This window comes from Drosophila subobscura, chromosome A, assembly GCF_008121235.1.
Source record: "Drosophila subobscura isolate 14011-0131.10 chromosome A, UCBerk_Dsub_1.0, whole genome shotgun sequence".
NCBI lineage: Eukaryota > Metazoa > Arthropoda > Insecta > Diptera > Drosophilidae > Drosophila > Drosophila subobscura.
This window is the reverse complement of record NC_048530.1, coordinates 13,829,059-13,850,474: the sequence shown is the minus strand read 5'-3', so window position 1 is coordinate 13,850,474 and position 21,416 is coordinate 13,829,059. Positions and strand designations below refer to the sequence as shown.

General features: G+C 51.0%; 6 protein-coding genes across 11 annotated transcripts; 3 read left to right on the top strand and 3 right to left on the bottom strand.

Annotated features, from left to right (window-relative positions):
* Window positions 1–95: 95 nt before the first annotated feature.
* LOC117903102 lies at window positions 96–13,837 on the bottom strand. Of its 6 annotated transcripts, none has more exons than XM_034814916.1 (13): window positions 13,682–13,837; window positions 9,177–12,484; window positions 7,592–7,942; window positions 6,424–6,871; window positions 5,623–6,356; window positions 5,278–5,542; window positions 5,043–5,222; window positions 4,462–4,986; window positions 3,840–4,178; window positions 1,863–2,050; window positions 1,244–1,782; window positions 1,007–1,183; window positions 96–947 (listed from the first exon to the last, which is right to left on the bottom strand). In XM_034814916.1, the coding sequence occupies exons 2-12, from the start codon at window positions 12,464–12,466 to the stop codon at window positions 1,029–1,031; spliced, it is 7,014 nt and encodes a 2,337-aa protein (XP_034670807.1). In that variant the 5' UTR covers window positions 12,467–12,484; window positions 13,682–13,837; the 3' UTR covers window positions 96–947; window positions 1,007–1,028. The 6 variants fall into 6 exon arrangements, with proteins under 6 accessions (XP_034670807.1, XP_034670808.1, XP_034670806.1 ...); XM_034814917.1 differs by lacking the exon at window positions 13,682–13,837 and adding an exon at window positions 12,820–12,934; XM_034814915.1 differs by lacking the exon at window positions 13,682–13,837 and adding an exon at window positions 12,581–12,599.
* A 354-nt stretch (window positions 13,838–14,191) lies between these two features.
* On the top strand, window positions 14,192–16,100 carry LOC117903122. The gene has a single exon (XM_034814948.1). The coding sequence runs from the start codon at window positions 14,349–14,351 to the stop codon at window positions 15,756–15,758; it is 1,410 nt and encodes a 469-aa protein (XP_034670839.1). The 5' UTR covers window positions 14,192–14,348; the 3' UTR covers window positions 15,759–16,100.
* Window positions 16,101–16,131: 31 nt separating this feature from the next.
* Window positions 16,132–16,954, bottom strand: LOC117903136 (rhythmically expressed gene 2 protein). Its single transcript, XM_034814972.1, has one exon. It carries the CDS (start codon window positions 16,913–16,915, stop codon window positions 16,154–16,156), a length of 762 nt encoding a protein of 253 aa, XP_034670863.1. The 5' UTR covers window positions 16,916–16,954; the 3' UTR covers window positions 16,132–16,153.
* Window positions 16,955–17,009: 55 nt separating this feature from the next.
* On the top strand, window positions 17,010–17,514 carry LOC117903142 (S-phase kinase-associated protein 1-like). The gene has a single exon (XM_034814980.1). It carries the CDS (start codon window positions 17,057–17,059, stop codon window positions 17,495–17,497), a length of 441 nt encoding a protein of 146 aa, XP_034670871.1. The 5' UTR covers window positions 17,010–17,056; the 3' UTR covers window positions 17,498–17,514.
* A 325-nt stretch (window positions 17,515–17,839) lies between these two features.
* On the top strand, window positions 17,840–19,455 carry LOC117903125 (26S proteasome regulatory subunit 10B). The gene is made up of 5 exons (XM_034814954.1): window positions 17,840–18,049; window positions 18,120–18,239; window positions 18,314–19,034; window positions 19,100–19,240; window positions 19,306–19,455. The coding sequence occupies exons 1-5, from the start codon at window positions 17,941–17,943 to the stop codon at window positions 19,406–19,408; spliced, it is 1,194 nt and encodes a 397-aa protein (XP_034670845.1). The 5' UTR covers window positions 17,840–17,940; the 3' UTR covers window positions 19,409–19,455.
* Window positions 19,388–20,838, bottom strand: LOC117903124 (tRNA (guanine-N(7)-)-methyltransferase non-catalytic subunit wuho). The gene has a single exon (XM_034814953.1). The coding sequence runs from the start codon at window positions 20,792–20,794 to the stop codon at window positions 19,586–19,588; it is 1,209 nt and encodes a 402-aa protein (XP_034670844.1). The 5' UTR covers window positions 20,795–20,838; the 3' UTR covers window positions 19,388–19,585.
* Window positions 20,839–21,416: the final 578 nt, after the last annotated feature.

Here is a 21,416-nt window from a genome sequence, read left to right as displayed (position 1 = left end):
TTTTAATCATATTTTTTTGCACACCAATCGCAACGCAGAAAGGACACAGAGAAACGGAAAACAAGTTTGAGGATCGCGTAGAAAATACACAGAAATTGGAATTGGAATTATAATTAGAGATAGAGATGGGTGCGCACATACCACATTTATGCAATTTATTTATTTTTACTCGTATATAATAGAGCTAAATAGATATTTGGATGTTTTTGTTTTGTGTTTTGTTGTAGAGTTGGAAAGTAGTGCAAAAACCAAACCAATGTTCTGTTCCGTTATGTCTTGTCCCGTGTCCTGCTGTGTGCTCTGTCCCGCTTAACTCCCTTCCTGCCCACCCTTTGAATACATTTCTTATCATTCGCTTCTCATACATCGGCTCTATACAACAACAAAAAATAATCATAAAAACTATGCAACATACAAAAGAAATATCATATCATATATATATATATAAACAGAAATTGATTTGTTGGGAGGGGGTAGGAGTGTGTGGGGTGGGAGGGGTATGTGGATTACATATACATATATATATTTTGCTATTAGTACACAAATGGGTTTCATCTTTTTGCTAAACATTTAAAGATCGATCTCGCTGGATCACTCAAACACATGCGCCACTACACACACACACACACAGGTGGAAACACACACGCACACACATCAAGAAAATATTGTTAAATGACAGACAACAGACAAACCGAAAAAAGAATTAATGCGAGTTACAATCGAACGAGCTTGATCGGTAGTAGTTCTCTTTTTTCTTTCTTTTACAACACTGACGCGTGTTGTTGTCGCTGTCGTTGGTGGAACGGAACATGCGTAGGCGAGTGGCAGAATGAATGGTTGTGTGTGTGTGTGCGTGCGTATAGTCTGGTCTGGCTGTGTGTACGTGCGTGTGTGTGTGTGAGTCTTTGGGCGCATGGCTGGTCGTTTTTACGTAGCTCGAAGTTCAGCTGCAAGAAGAAAAAGAAAGTCATCGAATCAGTAGTGGAGCCTAAACGTTTCCACTCACATTTCGCTGGCATTTTGTCGCTCTACTGCTGATGCGCTGGAGCTGCACCGCCCGGTACAAAGTAGCCCCCTTGGGGCACTGCTGCTGGCGCCATTATGGGAGCCAGGACATTCTCGGAGGCCGCCGACATGGGCGCACCCGACGGATTGAACACATCCACATACGAGTTCTTCAGAGCTGCAAAGGGAATCGTTAGAGAAGTGTCTCTCCCTCTCTACTGCTTGTGGCACAACTTACTGCGATTTCGCTGCATTTTAAACATGTTCGACTGCAGCTTGGGCTGAGCGCCACCAGGAGCTGGTAGTGTAGCTGCTGTAGCTGCCGCTGCTGCTGCTGCATGGTCAGGCGCTGGTATCGCTGGTGCTGGCGATGGCACCGTCGCTGGATACAGCTCGGGCGCCGGAGCAGCAGCGGCATAATTATGCGGATTTCCATACATTTGCGGATGCTGTGGAGCCGGAGCCGGAGCCGCTGCCACAGGCTCGTGGCCACCCATCAGCTGGGGTGCGGGAATGCCACTGCCCAGCATATTTGATGGTGGTGAGCCCAAGGGCATGCCCATTCCCATGCCCATGCCCAAGTCACTCATCTTTGGCGGCGGCTTAAAGCTTTCAGCCTCATCCGTGTTGCCCTCGGTGTTGGTCCAGCACTTGCGATCCTTGTCCCACACAATGGTGGGATTCTTATCGTCCGGCAGAATCATTTGGTTCTTCGGTTTCAGCGACAACTTGTTCCACAATCCCCCGAACCAGCCGGCATTCTGACTGCCCGGTGCACTGCACACACGAAGTGAAAATGGAATTAGATGATTGATTGATTGATTGATTGATCTCTCGGCATGTCTGCTGGGACTTACCCAATCTCTCCACCCGATGCTTGCTTGCCACCTGATGCCGTGCCACCGCCTGGCTTGCCACTGCTGCTGCTGGCCGCTGCTTGCGCCGTGCCGTCGTCCTCGTCCCCGTAGCTCTTGGATTTTGGCATGGAGATTGCTGGTCGCTGACCCTGACCCTGCCCCTGCGGCTGTTGCTGCTGATGCTGTAGCTGTCGATTGCGAATTCGAATACGAATGCAGAGTTAGGAAATTGCATTGGATTAGTGATTGATTTCAAAGTGGGGGAAGCATAGGAGGGATAGCTGTAGATAGATTATGCTCGAACAGATTAGTTTCAGTGTTGTGTAACGGTCTGCAGTGTTGGGTTAGTTAACAATGAGTTGGCTAAGTTTAGTTTCAAGTTTTTCGGTTGGTTAGTTTCGGGGGCGTAACAACATAACAACAGAAATCGTTGGCAACAAAAACGGGCAAAAACTGGCGCAGTCAAAACTCTCTCTCTCTCTCTCTCTCTCTCTCGATCACATTCTCTCACTGACTTTATCTTTATCTCTCCGCAGATTTGTCATTAGAAGGCTTATGGTTTAGCAAAGGCTTACAAGGATATACATATTTATGTGCTAAAGTTTATAGATTTAACATTTAGACAAGCTGCCAGGTACTAGCTCCAAGAAAGCAGCGACGCTCATTCAGCAGCACTTCTCCTCCTCTCTCTCTCTCTCGTTCTCCCCGACTGGCAGACACGCAAAGGATGTTGGCAGGAGATACCAAAAGGATTTCTGCCTTTTGTGTTAAATATTAGGTAATCGATGCAATCGATTTCGGATTTTACAATCTCTTCTTAGAACTAAGCGCCTCCTCCTGACAGCTTCTGCTCCTGCTGCTCCTGCTGCTGCTGGTGGGTGCATCAATTTCGTAGGTTCGCACTGCTCCGGGCTTCTTCTTTTGCTGCTGCTTGCTGTCCAAGTACGTCTCGAATTTACTCAAGCTCTGCTCCACCTCGGAGCACATCTTTTTGTAGTTGAGCGGAATGGCGGGATTCGCAATTAGCTCCTGCATGGACCACACATGCTGTGGCTGGGCAGCGGCAGACCCAGCTAATGTCCCACCCGAGGTGCTTGCAGTTCCAGCTTCAGCTGCAGCTGCAGTTGCTCCAGCCGATGCCTTGCTCTGAATGATGCCATATTTGTTGAGGAAATCATGATCCTGCACCATCCCATAGTAGTCGTCATCCTCGTCATCATCATCATCATCGTCGTCGTCGTCGTCGTCGTCGTCGTAGCAGTCATCCTCATCAGCATAGCCCATCAGCTCCTCCGCAAACTCGTCATCTTCCTCGGCCTGCTCTTCACCCTCGGCATCTTCATTGATCACATAATCGTGGAGCATGTACCGATAGCGCTGCACATCGCCGCGTTCTGCATTCGCCTCTGGGTCATAGCTGTTGCTCTTGGTCTGCGCCTGTGCCTGCGCCTGACTCAGCGGCATGTCAATGGGATAAGTGCCATTGAAGACGATGTGCGGCTTGCGGCAGAGCCTTGAGGTTGCCGTCTTAAACTGCGGCTGGGCCAGAGCGAGGCTGTTGTCATGCTGCTGTTCCAGCTCCAGCTCCTGCTCCAGCTCCTGCTCCTGCTCCGAGGACTCATCTATGGTCGTGGGTAAGTTAAAGTTGACCCGCTTGATGGCTCCTGCTCCCGTTTGTGCTGCTATTCCTCCCCTGGCTGCTCCACTCGTTGTGGTTGTCGTCTTCGATGCTGTCGATGACTTGGCTATGGCCGCTCTAGCGGCTATGAAACGTGTGGGCGTTGTTAGCGTTTTGGGCGTGGATGTAACAGGACTATTAAGATTGATGCTTGATTTTCTACAACTAATTAACTGCTTGGGAATGGCTGCTGCGGCGGTGGCTGCTGTAATATTTATGCTGCTGTTGCGGATGCTGCTGCTGCTGCTGCTGTTGCTGGTAGCTTGGTGTCGTTTATTTATGGTAGTAAAGCTACTTACATCATTCAAATTGAATGCCTTTGTTGCTGCTGGCTTCTCTGCTGCTGGCTCTGCTTTGGTGGCACGTGTTGTGGCTGCTGTCTGTGGCTTGATAGCGGAGGATGCTGCCATTTGGCGTAAAAGTGTCTTTGTCCTCTCCATCTCCAGGCTGGACTTTGTGGCTGCTGCCTTTGCGACTTTCATTGGATTGTTGCGATAGTTTGGCTTTAGCTTTTGCTGCAGCTGCTGCTTGTGTTCCTCATTCTCAGCCTTATCCACATGTCCCATGGCTGCTGCCGCAGCTGCTGCTGTCTCCTGATTAACTCCTTTCTCATGCAACTTCTCGCTGCCTTCCGTTTGCTGCATTCCAAGTGTGTGCGTGCGCGTGTGTTTGTGTGTGTTTTTTAATTAGAAACTCGTTAGCAATTGTTTGATTTGATTCCTAGCTTTGTAAGGGCTAAACACACAACAGAAAGAAACCAAAAATCAAAGTTCAAGGGCAAGACGACAGGAAAAAGAACTCAACTCAGGGAAAAAACGACTTCCACAAGACATCAATAAACAGAAGACACTTAAAACAATAACTAACTAGCAGGGGACAAGAGGTAGTCTGTTTTTATATGCCAATTCAGTCAGCACCTACCTCATCGCCGTACGGCGGCTGCTGTGTGCCCGACCAGTAGTCATAGCCATAGCCAGTAGAGGGCGCTGCCGCTGCCGCTTGTTCCGCTGTTTGGGCGCCAGCGGCATATGCCTCGGCCGCCGATTCAATGTGGCCGCCATAAGAGGCAGCAAGCTGCTGCTGCTGCTGTTCGTAGTGCTGCTGTTGGGCAGTTGCATTGGGATCATAGTACATTTGTGGCGGCTGCTGCAACTGTTGGGCGTGCTGCCCATACGCATCTGTTGGCAGCTCCTCCTGCAGCTGCTGCGTCTGTGGCGTTGGCTCATAGTATTGCTGCTGCTGCTGCTGCTGCTGCTCTGGCAGCTGCTCAGCCACAGGTGGCTGCTCCTTGGACAGCTGCAGGGTGTCCTCCAAATTGCCGCCATCATATTGCCTATTCAGTTCAAGAAACTGTTGATTCACCTCCGCAAATTGCTGATCGATGTCGTTCTGCTGCTGCTGCTGCTGCTGCTGCTGCAGTTGCTGCTGCTGCTCCTGTTGGGGTTGCTGCAAATGCCAAGTCAAGAACACACTTCCAGCAGAGATTTGTGGCAAACACTCACCACATGGATGATGTCCCGCAGCTGACTCAGCCATGCCTTCTCCTCGGGCACAGCGGGATCCTTGCTGCCGCCGCTGCCGCTGCCGCTGCCACTGTTGTTGCCAATCGGTGGACTGGCAAACGAGACCCGATTGATGAGGATGGGATCGTGATAGCGCAAACGTTCGGCCAGATCGCACACCTAGAGGAAACACAGATTAAAAGGAGAATGAGCCGAGAGTGTCGAGGGAACTTACGCGCTGAATAAAATCTTTGTCGTAGCTGTCCGGCTTGAGTTCGATGTGTTTGGCAATCTGCTCCAGGTAGTTGGTGCATCGGAAATGCTGCCCATAGTCGAGCATGCGCGTGGCCAACAGGAACTTGTAGTGCTGGAAGTTGGCAATGCTGAACTTTTGGTCGAACAGCGAGCGGGCATACTCGTAGATCTCCGTCATGATGATGGCCTCGTTGCTGGCAAACTCATTGAAATGCTTGTAGTGGGACGCGCCCAGCAGGATGAGTCTGTGGACCGGAAACAGAACATTAGTTAGCCATCAATCGGACTGGGAATGGGACACAAGGGGACATGGGCTTGCGCATACCTCGGTACCTCGGCCGTGAGCGTCGTCAGCTGGGTGGCCGAGCTGTCGTAGCGTCCGAACTCCTCCTGGGCGACTAGATAGCAGAAGTGGGCCGCATAGATGTCGCCGCGCTGAAAGAGCGTGTCGCCGAGGGCCACCACCGAGCTGCGATCGGACTCCGGATGGCGCGACTTGTTCGTCACGAGAATGGAGAGATGGGAGCGCCAGTCGCCCCACTGCTCATCGCGCAGCTGGCTGACGCAGGCCGGTGTGTGGCAGCTCTTCATCTGGTAGAGCGTCTGCAGCGGATCGTTGGCCTTGATGGCGCGATTGAGGAACTTCTGGGCCACGTCCGTCAGGGCATAGCGATCCTCGTACAGAGCCAGAAAGAAGGCGTGCGTCCACAGGTTGTTGTCGGTGGCCCACTGCAGCGCCTCCTCCACATTGCCGCGCAGCACGTAGCTACGGAACTTGTCCGTAGCCGCCTGCTCGGACAACGGCGCTGCCTTTCCCGAGACGCCAGCTTCGGCACCAGCTCCTGGCGCGGCAGTCTGCCCCTCGTCCGAGGACTGACTGGCCCTGGTGGCGGCCGTTTCGCTTTCAGCTTCCGAATCCACAGCCGCATCCGCTGCCTCCAATGGCTCGGCATCGGCCTCGGGCTCTGTTTCGGATGCGCCATCCTGCTCGGACGGATTGTAGGGATACTCCTGCTGGTTCTCCAACAGCAGGTCCCCGACATCCGTGTCGGCAATGTACTGCGGGGGGCAAAGGAGTGTTGATATAGGCCCAGGATTTGCGGCAAATGAGTTGTCTTCGGCTTACCCCGTTCTGGCGCAGCAGCAGGATGAGCAGATTCCACATGAGGGCGTGCGAGGCCCGATACTTCTCGACGGTGCCCTGGGGCTTCTTCTGTGTGGCATACAGCACCGTGCAGCCGCGTGTGGGGCCGAGGCGTATCTGCTCCTTGCAGAAGCTTATGATCTTGTCCTTGTGCAACTTGCGGCCCTGCAGTGGTCCCGGGTACATCCGCAGCAGGCTGCTCGTGCCGTCGCGGAAGCGCGGTGCCGCCACCTCCACATCGTTGCGCAGGCGCCCGCGGCCGGCATACTTTGGCTTCACCTTCAGCAGCAGGCTCATGGCGTACGAGGCCACCAGATGAGGTCGGTTGTACATCAGTGGGGTGCGTCTCCTGGGCGGACGAGCCACCGCTGTGGTGGTTACACCTGCACCAGCAGCCACGCCTCCGTGGACAGAGGACACATCGGCACCTCTGTGTAAGGAAGAACGACAGCAACGACAGCAAAAGCGGAGAATAGATTAGAGAAACGATTAGAAAGGTGAGAGACGGAGGGGAGAGACAACAAAATGGAAATAAATCAAATGTGAAATCAACAAATTGTTCATGCTAAACTGGAGGCAGGGCAACGGGAGGGGAACAAGGGCACAGGGAATGGGGAGGAACGATCAGCGAGGAAACTGCCCCCCTCCGCATGCGACAAAGTTTCGTCCAGAGAAGAGATTAGATACAAAAGAGAAATGAATGGAATGGAATGGAATGATTTGATTCAAGTTTCTTTTTAGATTCTATTCGGCCGGACGGACTATATTCCCCCCACCAAAAACTGACCCAAACGGGTTAGGATCCTTCCCCCAAAACACACTCAAATAAGTTTTGCGATATGCTGGCCAAAAGCAATCGATAAGTCCATAGAAACCCCCAAGAGCTTTTCTCCATACTGCCCAGGGGCGTAAGCAAATAAACGGAATGAATTGGAATGGAATGGACAAAGCGAAAGCATTGTTAGTGGAAGGGGGAGTGGGAGTTGGCATGAACATTTCCTGGATGACAGGGGGGGGGGGGGGAAGGAAGGAAGACCTAAGAGCGAGAGTGTAACCAAAACTCAGCAGAGCAGGGGACATATTGAGAGATATACATAGACAGAGAGAGACAGAGAGAGTGAGAGACTTCAGAGTGAGATTGTGTGACCACCTGATATCGAGGGCGCATTCAGAGCCAGCATAATAAAGGCCGCTGCAACGTGAACTTCGTCCTGTTCCATTTAGATCCCCACCATTCAGATTGCTTAGCGATCGGGCACTGGCTAGCCCATGATGCCCATAGATAAATCTCCGGCTGCCAAACGAGTCACCACCATAGAAGCTGGCACTGCTGTCCTCCATGTCCGCCATGCTGCGGTTAAGGAGCTCCTGCTGCTGCTGGTGTAGCTGCTGGAGCTGCTGTTGCTGCTGTTGAAGCTGCTGGATCTGTTGCTGGTAGAGCCCCTCATTATATTGTTGACGATGGAATTCGTTTGCTTGATTTATGTATGCGTGTGTGTACCTAGACATGGGGAGGAGGTAGGAGGAAGGCACAAATGATGTTTTGCGTTTTGCTTTTTGTTTTTGTGAATTGTTAGAGACGAAAAACAGTTTTAGAGGTTACATACGATCAGAGTACATAAATCGGTGTATACCAATAGTAAGGTAAGACACTCCACGATGCAATTCTCTTTTGTTCCCGATTACAGTTGCTGCACTTTTGCATCTGTGATCCGAGACAGAGAGAGAGAGAGGGAACGCCGTGGTGCCATACCTTAATATTGGTATACCTTGTTTTTGCTTTTACTTCTGCTTTGCTTCTGATGTGTTTTGTTAGTAGCAACAACAACACACAACGAACGGAATTTGCGTACACACACATGGACTATGGAATGGTAAAGGAGAAGGTACAGGAGGTGGAAGCAGAGGAACGGAACGAAACGGAATGGTGAGAGGGAGTACGAGTGCGAGTAAACGCACAGAAAAGAGAAAGCTGAGGCGAGCAGGCGCAAGGCGAATGAAAGATCGATTCATGTGTGGGTGTGTGGGTTGATGAGGGTTCATGAGCAGAAGAAGAAGGAGGAGGAGGTGTGGGTGGAGTGTGTGAAAGGTACGGGAATACGCATACAGGGTAGTAAACGATCAACCGATCGAGGTAGTACGTTAGTTAACCGGGTGAGTACCTCTATCTAATCATTAACTAAGTATCTACACACTAGCATGTCTGTGGGGTTAATTATTCCCAAAATCCAACCTCAACAATTAACAGGTGGAACAGGTGGACGCGTAGGAGGGTATACCACGCGTTAATCAACATTTGAGATTAGCATCACGCGGTAAGAGGTACGGGGTTCGGGTACGGATAAGGGAACAACTGCTACGTCAACGAGGAATGGGGAATCAGTGGGAACAGTGGGTAGGGGCAATTACATACATACATACATTCATATATTTATGTATGTGTTTATGTAAGGGTTTCTGGGTGTAATTATAAGTTAACAAAACGAATAAACCAACAAACTAAAGGAATTCGAAAAATCCACCGCTTCGCGACTTTGCAGAGTTCCAGTGTTGTAATTGCAACTGTGATTTCCAATTAGAAGGCAATGGCACACCAGCTGGTGTGACCAGCCTTCTCTCAATACTCAATTGAACTCTGCAAAATCTGAAGCGGCGGTTGGCGGGGCAACTGTTTTTTGTTGGTTGGGAAACTAAACCAACAATCGATTCGCAGGGGCGGGGCGGTATGCACTTACCGTTCTCGTTCTGTAAGCAGGTCACCCTCCTTACCAGACGTCCGCATGACATCCATCATTTGGACTCCTGCAGTCATCATCGGCTGCTGCCCCTGCTGCTGCTGTTGCTGCGGCTGCTGCTGTACCGGAGCACCCGCCGCCTTGTACGGAGCCACCGCTGCCGTCATCGAGTTAATCATTTGACCATAAAACTTGGCATACATGTCCGCATAGGCTTGGGGATTCCTCGACAACTGCTCGTACATTCCATACGGATCGTAGCCAGCACCCGCATACGGAGCGTAGTTGCGACGCTTAGAGCCGCCGCTGCCACCGGCTCCAGCACCACCACCACCACCGCCATTGGTGCGCTCCTTCTCGAGGTCACTGTTGCGGGAGCTCTTTCTGCGGTACTCCTCGTACCCATCCCAGTGCCGTTGATCGGGATGCGGATGGCGACGCCGCCGCTCCAGGGTGCCATCATCGTTGCTGCGACGCTGCGGCCGCTGATCACCGGTGGCCTCGTGCCGATCTCGCCTCCCACCACCACTCCTGCCCTTCTCCGACTGCTTAATGGAGCGTCGAGAGTATTGGCCGCGCTCCCGCTCATAGTCATCATAGTCGTAGTCCTCCTCGGGTGCACCTCCACTGCGCCTCTGGCGATCTCTGCCGTTCTTGCTGCTGCGCCCACCAATGCTGTTGGGTCCGCCGGCACCAGGTCCGGCGCTGCCTCCATCCAGCAGAATTTCGCTATCGGCGCCCATGTGGCTCGAGTCGGGGCCATCGGACTCCCCGTCGTAGTTGCTGTTGTTGTAGCGGCGGGAGTGCGAGTGCTCGTAACGCTCCTGATCCTCGCCACCGCTGTGATACTTGTTCGAGCGGCGGCGCCAGTTGCGCTCTCGATCCCGATCACGATCACGTTCCCGCTCACGTTCCAGATCTGTTTCGGGATTGCGGCGTCTGCCATGCTGCTGGCTGTTGCCTTCGTGGCTGCGCCGATGGCTATCACGCCCGGTCTTGCTCTCCGCAGGTCCCACTGGGCCCGCGCCCCGCACAGAATCCTCCGTCTCGCCGTCGTAGTTGTTGTTGTAGTGGCCACGACGGCCGCGACGATCGTCGAGCAGATCCCGTCTATCGCGCTCCCTGTCGCGCTCCCGCTCGCTGAGCAGAAACTCGTCCGACTCCTCATCCGACTCCAGGTCCAAGGAGGCGTTACCAGTCCGCGACATACGCTGCCCGGCCTGGGGCCGTTTCTTCTCCAATCTCTGCTGCTGCTGCTGCTGTTGTTGCTGCTGTTGTTGCTGCTGCTGCTGCTGCAGGGGCTGCTGGTGTGGGTGTGGTTGTGAGTGTGCGGCGGCAACGGTGGAGGCTGCCACTGGCGCCGACTGTGATGGTGGATTGTGATGCAATGGCTCGGCCTCGTCGGGCAGGCTGTGATGTTGCTGCAGCTGTAGCGGCAGCTCCGTAACGGGCAGAGCCGCAACTCCGGCCAGGGCCGGTGGCGGCTCCTCGCGATCCTCGAGATTTTCACCATCCAGGACAACCTCACGCTGCTCCCGCACAGACACGGCCGTTGTCTCCACACCCGTAACCACGCGACGCGGCGGCGTCTGATAGAGATTGCGATCGTCGACACGTGGCGGCTGCTCTCCCTCGGAGGTGTCCTCGCCATCAGCCTGACGCTCCTCCATGTGCAGGGCCTGGACAACGTTCACGGCCGTGGCCGGTGGCTGTTCGGTGCCCGTAACCAGTCGCTGCTGCTCCAACTCCGGCTGGCCCAGCACCAGACGCGACAGACCGGGCGGCGGCAGCAGGCCCGTGTCCGTCTCCGCCTCCCAATTGGCCTCCCCCTCCTCGGGCTGCTCCGACAGATGACTCGTCTGCAGATACTGGGCCCGCTCGTCGTTGGGTGCGGCCAGCACCTCCAGGTTCTCATAGCCACCCATCTCCAGGGGTGACGACTCGGGGATGAGTGGTGGAGGAATCACCAGGGGCTGCTGCTGGTGCTGCTGCTGTGCGGGCAATCCATAAATGGATGATGCAACTGCTGAGCTCACGCCCGGAACAACAGGTGCAGGAGGCAACACTGAAGGCGTTGCCAATATATTGAATGGTTCCAGCTGCGGCTGCTGCTGCGTCTCTGTGCCCAGACCAAAGGTTATCTCAGCCGTTGGTGCTGCCACAGGAGCTGGAACAGGAGCGGGAACAGAGGCAGGAATAGCAGCCGGAGCAGCTGCTTGTGTGCCGGCCAGTATGTTGACACGCTTGCTGGGTCCAGTGGAACGTTTGAAGGGATTGCCGCCCGGACTGGCGGTGATTGGCGGCAGGGCAGATGGTGGTGCAATGGCCACCAATCCACCGGTAACTGGCGCCACTTCTGCGCCTCCTGGTTGATTCTGAAAGGCGCGCGGCGGCACAATCGCATCCAGCTCGGGTTCCTGGCCCACCTCGGGCGGTGGTTGTTGCAAATGGAGTTGCTGCAGTTGCTGGTGCAGCGGCTGCAGCGGATGCTGCTGCTGCGGTTGCTGAGGCTGCTGTTCCACGGGTGGCGGAATATCCAAGTTGTTGTTGTTGTTATTGTTGTTGCTGGCAAAGGCCTGCCAGCTGCTGCCCTGCGATCCCTGAATGTTGAAGGCATCATCGACTATGTTGCTTGGCGGTGGCTCCATCACAGCCTCGTTGCTGTGGCTCTGGCTATGGTTATGGTTATGGTTATGGTTATGGTTCTGGCTGTGGCTGTTGTTGTTGTGGTTGCTGTTGCTCGTCTCATTCCAATCACCCCAGTCCCCCCAGCCATCATTCCTGCCACCGCCGTTGTTGTTGTTGTTGTTGATGCTGCTGCTGCTGCTGTTTTCGAAGGAATCCAAAGGCACTTCGGGATGCATTTGATTTTGCGGAATTGTTGTTTGTGGCGGCGGCTGGTAATACATTTGTGGAGGCTGCTGCTGCTGCTGCTGCAGCTCCGGTTGGGGCAGAGGCGGCGGCGCCTGCTGACCGGCAGCTTGGACTGCAAAATAGTTGTTGTAATTCAGCGACGGCGGCTGCTGCTGCTGCTGCTGCTGGTCCTGCTGCTCCTCTGGCCAGTATTGTTGCTGCTGGCCAAGTGGTGGCGGTGGTGGTGCCTGATGCTGGAAAATTTGGCTGGCATAGACAGGCTGCTGCTGCTGCTGCTGCTGCAGTTGTTGTTGCTGCTGCAGCTGTGCCTGGTGCTGCTGCAGTTGTACCGGCTGCTGCTGCTGAGGATGATGAGGATGCTGCTGCTGCTGTGGCGGCTGATGGGGTGGCAGCCAGGGAGCATTGTTGTGCAGCATGTTCGGGTTCTCGTTTAGCTGGCAAGAGAAGAACAAGAGAAATCACAAATTATTAATCGAAAACACACACACACACACACACACAGACAGACGAAGGAGCAGCTGGCGCTCTACCTGTTCCTGCCCAGTTCTTGCATAATTCCCATAGCATGTTACACCCATTGACTCCGACGCATTGGACGACACACACACCTCTGTAACATCCTCGCCCCTCCTGCCCTCTTCCATGAATCCCTCTGTGCGGCTGAGCGCACGGGCACGAGCCTGCAGCCAAGACATTCGCTCAAGTAACGGGAAAACCCGTTTGTCCAGATGAAATATGTATATGTATATGTATATGTGTGCAATATTACCGTTTCTTCATATGCACTCCAATGAATTTAAATGAAATCCTTATCGCCATACAAAAAAACAACCTCGATTCAGTAAAGAAAAAATTGTAAAAAAAAAACAACAACAACTACGAACATCATCAAAAGCAAAATGTTAAAAGTTTACGTGGACGTTTGCTTTGGGTCCGTCCGTTCGTTCCGTTCCCCTCCTCATCCACAACGTTGGCTCTGCTGTTTCTCTCTCTCTCTCTCACTTCCTCTTCTGTTTCTGGTTACCTTACCACTGTTTTTTGCTCTCTTCTTGACGCAGCAGGTTTTTCGTGGGTTCGTTTTGTTTCTTTCTATCTTAATTTCTGATTTTGCAGGTTGATAATTTTGGCACTTACACCAAACCAATGGTCAAAGAACTGTCAACTGTCGGCTTTTTCTATATAGAAATGATTTCAATATTTCAATTTGCTTTTCTGTTTTCATTTCTCCTAAAAGTCAAAAGCGAAAACATTCGAAAAAAATAATTGGAGCAGAGGTTGTAAGAGCGAGAGAGAAACAGAGAGAAAGAGAGAGAGTTGCTATAGCGGTGGCCCTAGTCCCCAGATTCTTGCGGATTGTCACTTGCTTCATATGTACTATAATAATACTTCTTGGTTAGCCTCTTTGGTCAGTTGCCATTGTCAATTTATTATAAAAATAACACTGGTGTTAACACAGGCACACACACACACTCCTGAGAGCCGCTCTCACGCAAAAACACTCACACTGGCACACACACTCACGCAAGTACAAGTGGATGTCAGTTGTCAGTCCCTTGACTTTTTTTGGTCCACCACACACCGCAACAGCTTTCAATTAGCTGCGAAATGGTCAATGTTGGGCCATTACTTACACAAAACACTCGTTGTTTTACACGCACAAAGGACTGTTCTCGATATTGACTAACAAATACATTTACTAAATTGGTTGTAGTTCAATTGGTGGACTATTTAAACCATTAAAAAAAATGCCAACTCGACTAGGGACCAGTGTGACCGCGTTTTTATCGATTAAATATAACGACTGACCCTTAGAAATATACCGCTATATACGTTATCATTTTTTAAATATGCCAAAAATACACAGAGGAAACAATTGAACTTAACCCACTTAAATCAGTTGAACACTTGAGTTAAACCGCGGAAGACAATAATGTTTGTGAAATCGAATCTACTTGTAGATCGTTGATTTTGATATGAACATATAATTGTTTCCAATTGATGATTGAGTTTTCCACAAGATTGCTTAGTATTCCGGACACTCATTAATTGCTTTGTTTAAAAAATAAGATTCAAACAAAAAAGGTAAAATCATGAGAGGTAAGTGTTTACCTAAGTGTTATCGATGAATCGCATATCGCATCGCAGTATCGGTACATCCGCGAGAATGGCTGACTATCGCCGCAGTTTATTTACCAAATTTGTTTAGAATGTTTTTTGTGTTTTCCTCCGTGCTGTTTGCTTGTTAACCGGTGTGCTGATTATAGTTAATCCCTTTGTGGGACCCCACTCCAATGTAATATGCGTGTCTGTCAGCTCGCCGTGGCCTTCGGCTGCCTGCACGTGCTCCTCAGCTGCTCGGCCAGCAACCATTGGGTGCTGAAGGAAGATGAAATTACCCAAAAGCTGGACTCGCCCTTTCACATGCGCGAGCCGCAGAACCTAATTGCCTTCCTGGAGCAGATACGCTACAATGAGTACGTCGAGCGCTCGTATCTGGACCTGTTGCGAAAGCGGGAACAGATCGTCGAGCACTTGCGCTTCTCCATGCGCTTCGGGGAGGACCTGGCCGAGCAGGCCAAGTGTGCGATGGACTACTACATGCTGGAGAAGCGAATGTCCTACCTGAAGATCACGCCCGATCAGCTGAAGCGCATCAATCTGCCGGAGCAGAGCGACGTGAATCAGCCGCACGGCAAGTCGGGCACTGGGACGAAGCAACGCACCCAGGAGCCCGTCTGCAGCAACTATCACAAGCTGAGTGTTGGCCCGGCCACCTACGACCATCTCGAAAGCTTTCAGCCCAAGGTAATGGACTCGGCGTACGTGGAGCGGGAGCATGACACCAATATCGGGACGGCTACCGTCGAACTGACGCGTCGGTTTGCCGTTGACGGGCTGCAGCATCATCCGGCGTCGTGGAAGTTCCACACGCTCAGCTCCTACTACTGGAGGATGCGAGGCAATGCTCGGGAGGCTCTACCCTGCGCCCGCCTGGCCACACTGCTGGCACCGCCCATCTTCAAGGACATACCGCTGCTCAGCCTGGGCACAATACTCTTTCGCATGGGACGGCTCATCGATGCCGATCTCATACTGACGGCTGCCGTCGAGCATGCGCCCAAGGTGGCGGAGAATCATGTGGTGCTCGCCTCAGCGCTGGCCATGAAGCATGACTTCAATCGTTCGCTGCAGCACTTCGATGAGGCCGAACGCCTCGATCCCAGCACCCTGCCGCGCACCCAGCAGGTGCGCAACTTCATCAGCTGCCTGGAGAATCTCACCAAGAAGACCTCCAAGATGTACAGCTACGTGAAGTACATGAAGAACGAGGTGAAGGAGTTCAAGAAGCTCAAGTTCCACATATCCCAGAACCACGAGCGACTCGTGCAGCAGCAGCTGCCGCTGGGCGCCCGGCGCTTCCTCGACTCAAAGTCCAGCAACGATGATCTGCATCGTCGGGGCCAGTACTGCAGTACGCGCACCCCAAACGGCTCCGATGAGCCGGTGCTCTTCTGTGATTTCTACTCGGACATGCAGATGCGGCTGGAGAGCAAGGACGTGGACATTGATGTGCTCGAGCGGGACCTAAAGGCCAACACTGACGCGGTCATTCGTCAGGTGTCGACGGAAATACGCAAGCAATTCAATCTCGAACAGCTGAAGGCAGCCAAGGCCCAGATGCCCGCCAAGGCAACAAAGTCGACGTAGAAGAGAGCGGAGAGGAGCGAAGAGGAGCGGAGAGGAGACCACCAAATGCATTCCCTAAGAACAATTAGAATATCGATTTCGGTTCACAAATTAGTGTTTTAATCTGTTTGAAATAGTATTTACGACCCCGTTTATGTGTACATATATTGACAAGAGATATTCGATAAGACATCAGGTAATAGCTTAAACGGCATCCTAAGGCTAGGCATGTAAGATGAGTCTGAATTTATTTGCATCCACACCAAGTGCAGATTAGAGCAAAGCCTTGACTAAGTATCCGCGTCTTATGTTAAGATTAGGCATTTTAAGATAATATATATAAATATAAGTATGTATATTTGTTTCGTTGCGTTTCGTTTCATATGTTTTGTACACAAAGAAAAGAAATGAAAGAATCACCAGACAATCTCTTGGGTTTCGAGTGCGTTCAGCAGTGTGGCCAGGTTGGCGTATGAGTGTTTGGCCTCGTTTTGGTTGTCTGCCTCCATCGGGTGCACGAGCAATCCGCTCCAGCCACTGTTGCGGGCACCGGCATAGTCCATGTCGTACTTGTTGCCAATGTGCAGGGCCTGGTCCGGCGCTATTTGCAAACGCTCCAGTGGGATGTTAAAGATGCGCGCGTCGGGTTTCATAACGCCAGCCTCGTAGGAGGTCAGAACGAAGTCGAATTTGCCTGCAAAGCCCATGGCCTGGAGTACTTGTGGTAGGGATGGATCAAAGTTGGATATGATGCCCACACATTTGCCAGAATCGCGAACGCGCTGAACCAATTCGGTTGCTCCCTCGACATGCCGCCAACAGGCGCTGGTGCGGAAAACCCTAACGAGCTGTTGCCCTATCGTGGCCAGCTTGTCGGCCGGCAGGCTGGCATCCACGCAGCTAAACGTACCCGCCACCAGCTGCAGCCACCACGATTGCCAGTCGAGATTTGGTGAGCTGCGACCAAAATTTGGATATTTTTGGCTCATGATTTTGAACTGTTGGCGAAAGCAGCGCTCCAGCTGCTGCCTGTTGAGGCCAGTCACTCCGCATTCGGCTGCCGTCTTTTGGTATTGCTTCAAAGGATCTTCAAGTTTCAGCAGCGTGTCCGTTACATCAAATGTAACCAAGCGAAATCGGCGCAGATTTTGCCCAAATAATTGACATTTCAACGACATTTTGCTCCAGTGTGACCAGGTTCTGTACTGCTCCAAATGCTGTATATATACTGTATTCGATATTCTATTCCCTCTGAATCTAACCGGATCACAACAAAACTACTTTATCTGAAAACAAAAAGAAGCTCTAAAACAAACAACATGTCAATTGTAAAGCTGCAGTCGTCTGATGGTAAAACGATGGAAGTTGACTTCGACATCATCACGAGATGCTCAGGAACAATAAAAAGGTTTTTGGACGACTGGGAGGATGCCGCACTGCCGTTGGAGAATATAAATTCAGATATTTTGACAATGGTGATAGAGTGGGCAGAATTCCATTTCAAGCCGGATGCGAGTGAAAAAGATATACACCGATGGCGACAAACTTTCGTCAGCCAGAACCATGTTGCGCTCTTTAGTCTAATAAAGGCCGCCAACTATCTGGACATCGAGAGTCTACACGATGTGACTTGCAAGACCGTGGCATACATGATTCGAGGCAAAACACCCGAGGAAATGCGCAGAATTCTCCACATCGAGGATGACTACAAAAATCTTTCTGATGAGAGCATGAACGCATTGCAATTCCATAATATATAACAACCAATATCGCAAAATAAAATAAAAACAAAGTAAAAAACAAAAATCATTTTTAAAGAGGGTATTCCACTGAACAATTTAATTGAACCAGTTCCATCGATGGCTATCGATGATCAATTATGGTCTAGGCTTGCAAACTCATCGATGGCATTAGCATGAAATGTTCTCTCGCAAAGCTTTACAAAAGTTTTCGTGTTAAAAGTCTTTGCAAGCTAGTAATATCAAGTAAAACATCAGCATCGAGGAAAATGATTTAAGACATCGGTATAATTACGGTATATTTTTGAAATAAGATGGTATAATTTGGAGGGTCTGACGGTATATTTGATTGTTAATTGCTCGGTCACACTGATTGCAGCCAAAAACTGCAGATTCACGGCATTTACCAAACGAATTTTGTAAAACTTTTTTCTTGAAACGCGTATAAATAATTTGCAAGCGAAATGACTGTGACTGCCACACCAGTGCCCGACAATATGCGGGTTAAAGCACTGTCCGACTACAGAAAGAAGCTGCTGGAGCACAAGGAGATCGAAGGGCGTCTCAAAGAAAGTAATGTCCGAAGTTTTGCCAATTCCGACAGCACGGCAAGCATTAACACATTCCCTCACCTCTGTTGCAGAACGTGATGAGATCAAGGAACTAACCAAACTGTATGACAAGTCGGAGAATGATCTCAAGGCGCTGCAGAGTGTGGGACAAATCGTGGGTGAAGTCCTCAAGCAGCTAACCGAAGATAAATGTAATATTTCTGGGCACAAACTTGAAAGTGTTCGAATGGTTCATCATTGCTCTTCTGCTCTTACCCATTTTCAGTCATTGTGAAGGCGACCAATGGGCCGCGCTATGTGGTCGGCTGCCGTCGCCAGCTGGACAAGGCAAAGCTAAAGTCTGGCACTCGCGTGGCACTGGACATGACCACCTTGACCATAATGCGTTACCTGCCGCGCGAAGTGGATCCCCTGGTGTACAATATGTCCCACGAGGATCCCGGAGATGTAACATATTCGGCCATCGGTGGCCTCACCGAGCAGATTCGTGAGTTGCGCGAGGTGATTGAGCTGCCACTGCTCAATCCGGAGCTGTTCTTGCGTGTCGGCATCACTCCGCCCAAGGGTTGTCTGCTCTATGGGCCGCCTGGCACGGGCAAAACCCTGCTGGCCCGTGCCGTTGCCTCCCAGCTGGATGCCAACTTCCTGAAGGTCGTCTCCTCGGCCATTGTCGACAAGTACATCGGCGAGAGTGCTCGCCTCATTCGTGAGATGTTCAACTATGCCCGCGATCATCAGCCCTGCATCATATTCATGGACGAGATCGATGCCATTGGCGGGCGTCGCTTCTCCGAGGGCACGTCCGCAGATCGCGAGATTCAGCGCACCCTGATGGAGCTGCTCAACCAAATGGACGGCTTCGACTCCCTGGGCCAGGTGAAAATGATTATGGCCACAAATCGCCCAGACACCCTCGATCCAGCTCTGCTGCGTCCCGGCCGCTTGGATCGTAAAATCGAAATTCCACTGCCCAACGAGCAGGCACGGTAAGTTGGTTTTTGCGCGCTATTCCACTCTCCACTCTATGCTGATGTCTGTGTTCCATTTACAGTCTGGAGATTCTCAAGATTCATGCGCTGACAATCGCCAAGCACGGGGAGATCGACTATGAAGCGATTGTCAAGCTGTCGGACAACTTTAATGGCGCCGATTTGCGTAATGTGTGCACTGAGGCTGGTCTCTTTGCCATCAGGTGAGTGCCCGCCCCAATTAATTATTGTCTATTATCTAATTATTGTTTCTGTTATTGTGCGACAGGGCTGAGCGCGAGTATGTCATCCAGGAGGACTTCATGAAGGCTGTGCGCAAGGTGTCGGAGAACAAGAAGCTGGAGAGCAAGTTAGATTATAAGCCAGTCTAATGGCATCAAATGATCCTTTAATAAAGATTAAATTACACACATCTAAACACATAAATATTTATATATATATATCTGTATATAATATAATATGTTCATGTAACAGATTTGTCAAACATAGTCCGTTCCTTTTGTCCGATAAACTAATTAAATGCTATGTAAAGATAGAACGCATGTAAATTATCCACATTTTTGCTGCTTCTGCTCCTCGATGCGACGCTTCTTGCGCTCCAAGTAGTCGCTGACGTTGTCGAATCGTTTCTTAAACCAAACGGACAAGTCCTCGGGCATGAATGCGTCCACATCCAGATTGTCTAGGACCATCTTCAGCCAGCCATCGGGCAGGCCAGTGGCCGTCTCGCCATTTCTGCTATCGTACACCCGCAACGTTAGACGATCGTTCTCAGCGCCAGTCACATAGATCCGATTGTCGGTCAATGCGAAGTTGCATATGTGCCAGTTGCCAGCCTCGGCACGCACCATCTGGGTGGCGGTGATGCTCCAGCTCTCTTTGGTTGTCTGCTCCAGCCGATACACGCCAATCGCATCGACATGGTCGTAGAGGAGCACGGCCACCTCGTATGCCTTTTCGGGCTCCAGTTGTCGCACCAGCATGCGGACAGCTGGAGCGGGAAGCTCGTGGAGCAGCAGCTCCTTGCCGCTAGTGTAGTTCCAGACACGCAACGTCTTGTCCCCCGACGCCGAGATGATGTGCTGCTCCGTGAGCATGGCCAGGCCGGACACGAACTCCTTGTGGCCCAAGCAGTAGCTGTGTATGTCGAATGTTGCCGGATAGTTGGTGACCCGTATCTTGTCGTCGCGGTCACATGTGATTATGTACTGCTGGTCCTCCGACCACAGGATGTCGTAGACAATGCTCAAGTGGCCCAGCAGCAAGCGTGGCGGGGCATCCACCTCGACACAGTCGTACTGGTAGCAGTCGCCAGTCTTGTCGGTGACCAGAACGGAGCTGCCGTCGCTGCAGAACCTGAGGGCGCTCGATGCGCGAGTGAGTGGGCGTATAGAGAGGAGCTGGGCGTTCTCGGGTCGACTCTTGTAGAGCAGCACTGCCTTTTGGCCAACTGTGGTTAGGGCCAACAGTTGGCGATCTGGAGAGTAGGTCACATTTTGTATCGATACCTCGACCTTGACAGATCCTGTTGCTTCCTTCAAGGCTGCAGGCTGTTGCTTTGAGCTGCTGGCCGGGTGGCTCGGCCTCGGCCCTGGGCCAGGCACGGGGACTGGCTCGGCCAATTTTAATCCGCACGTGGTTAAATCCGGTGGTAATTCGATTTCCTTGAAGATTTGCAAGTCGCCCGGATTCAGGAAAAGCACCTTACGGCCGTGGCCAATAACCAATTCGGGCTCAGAGAAAAAAATTGTTGCCATGTTTACGCCTACGTTCACGTTTTTTTTTTTGTATTTAATCGCTCCAGCTCAATGTGAACGCGGACTTATCGATAACGAGATATACCGCCCGACACTCCGAAATATACCTTTTCATTTTAAAATATACCGCAAATATACCGTATATCCTATAACATTTTCCTCGATTTGATGTTCTGCTTAATATTACCAGCCGGTTAGCACTCCCAGCCCTAAAACTGTTCTTTTATCCGATTGATGATAATCCGATACATTCTAAATTATTGGAAAGACTCCATTTAGTTGATTATGGGTAAAATAATGCACAAGCAAAGAAGTCCGAAAAAAACATTTCCCGTTTCTTACAAAGTAACTACATACTAGCTACATGTGTCAACAAATTTGAGGGTATGGACATTTTATGCACCCTATTTTCTTTTGTATGTGCCAAAATGTTAATATAACACGCTGATATAAACGAATTAGATTATTTTACACAAACATTTTATTAATCCGCTTTTTCCTAATCATGAAGGAAGCTAAGAAATCGATTTTTTCCTTAAATGTCCCATCAATACTTCTTTTAAAACAAGCTTTTAAAATGTCCCGCTGGGGAATGGCTCAAAAAAGCAGGGTATGGACAATA

Bases quoted from the DNA above. Each gene is read 5' to 3' on its own strand.
- LOC117903124 (XM_034814953.1), bottom strand. From the start codon at position 20,794: ATGGCAACAATTTTTTTCTCTGAGCCCGAATTGGTTATTGGCCACGGC.
- LOC117903136 (XM_034814972.1), bottom strand. From the start codon at position 16,915: ATGTCGTTGAAATGTCAATTATTTGGGCAAAATCTGCGCCGATTTCGC.
- LOC117903102 (XM_034814916.1), bottom strand. From the start codon at position 12,466: ATGCTGCACAACAATGCTCCCTGGCTGCCACCCCATCAGCCGCCACAG. The intron at 4,987-5,042 runs GTGAGTGTTTGC...TGGCATTTGCAG, and splicing joins TGCGGGACATCATCCATGTG to CAACCCCAACAGGAGCAGCA. The intron at 1,184-1,243 runs GTAAGTTGTGCC...TTCCCTTTGCAG, and splicing joins TAAAATGCAGCGAAATCGCA to CTCTGAAGAACTCGTATGTG.
- LOC117903142 (XM_034814980.1), top strand. From the start codon at position 17,057: ATGTCAATTGTAAAGCTGCAGTCGTCTGATGGTAAAACGATGGAAGTT.
- LOC117903125 (XM_034814954.1), top strand. From the start codon at position 17,941: ATGACTGTGACTGCCACACCAGTGCCCGACAATATGCGGGTTAAAGCA. The intron at 18,050-18,119 runs GTAATGTCCGAA...CCTCTGTTGCAG, and splicing joins CGAAGGGCGTCTCAAAGAAA to AACGTGATGAGATCAAGGAA. The intron at 18,240-18,313 runs GTAATATTTCTG...ACCCATTTTCAG, and splicing joins GCAGCTAACCGAAGATAAAT to TCATTGTGAAGGCGACCAAT.
- LOC117903122 (XM_034814948.1), top strand. From the start codon at position 14,349: ATGCGTGTCTGTCAGCTCGCCGTGGCCTTCGGCTGCCTGCACGTGCTC.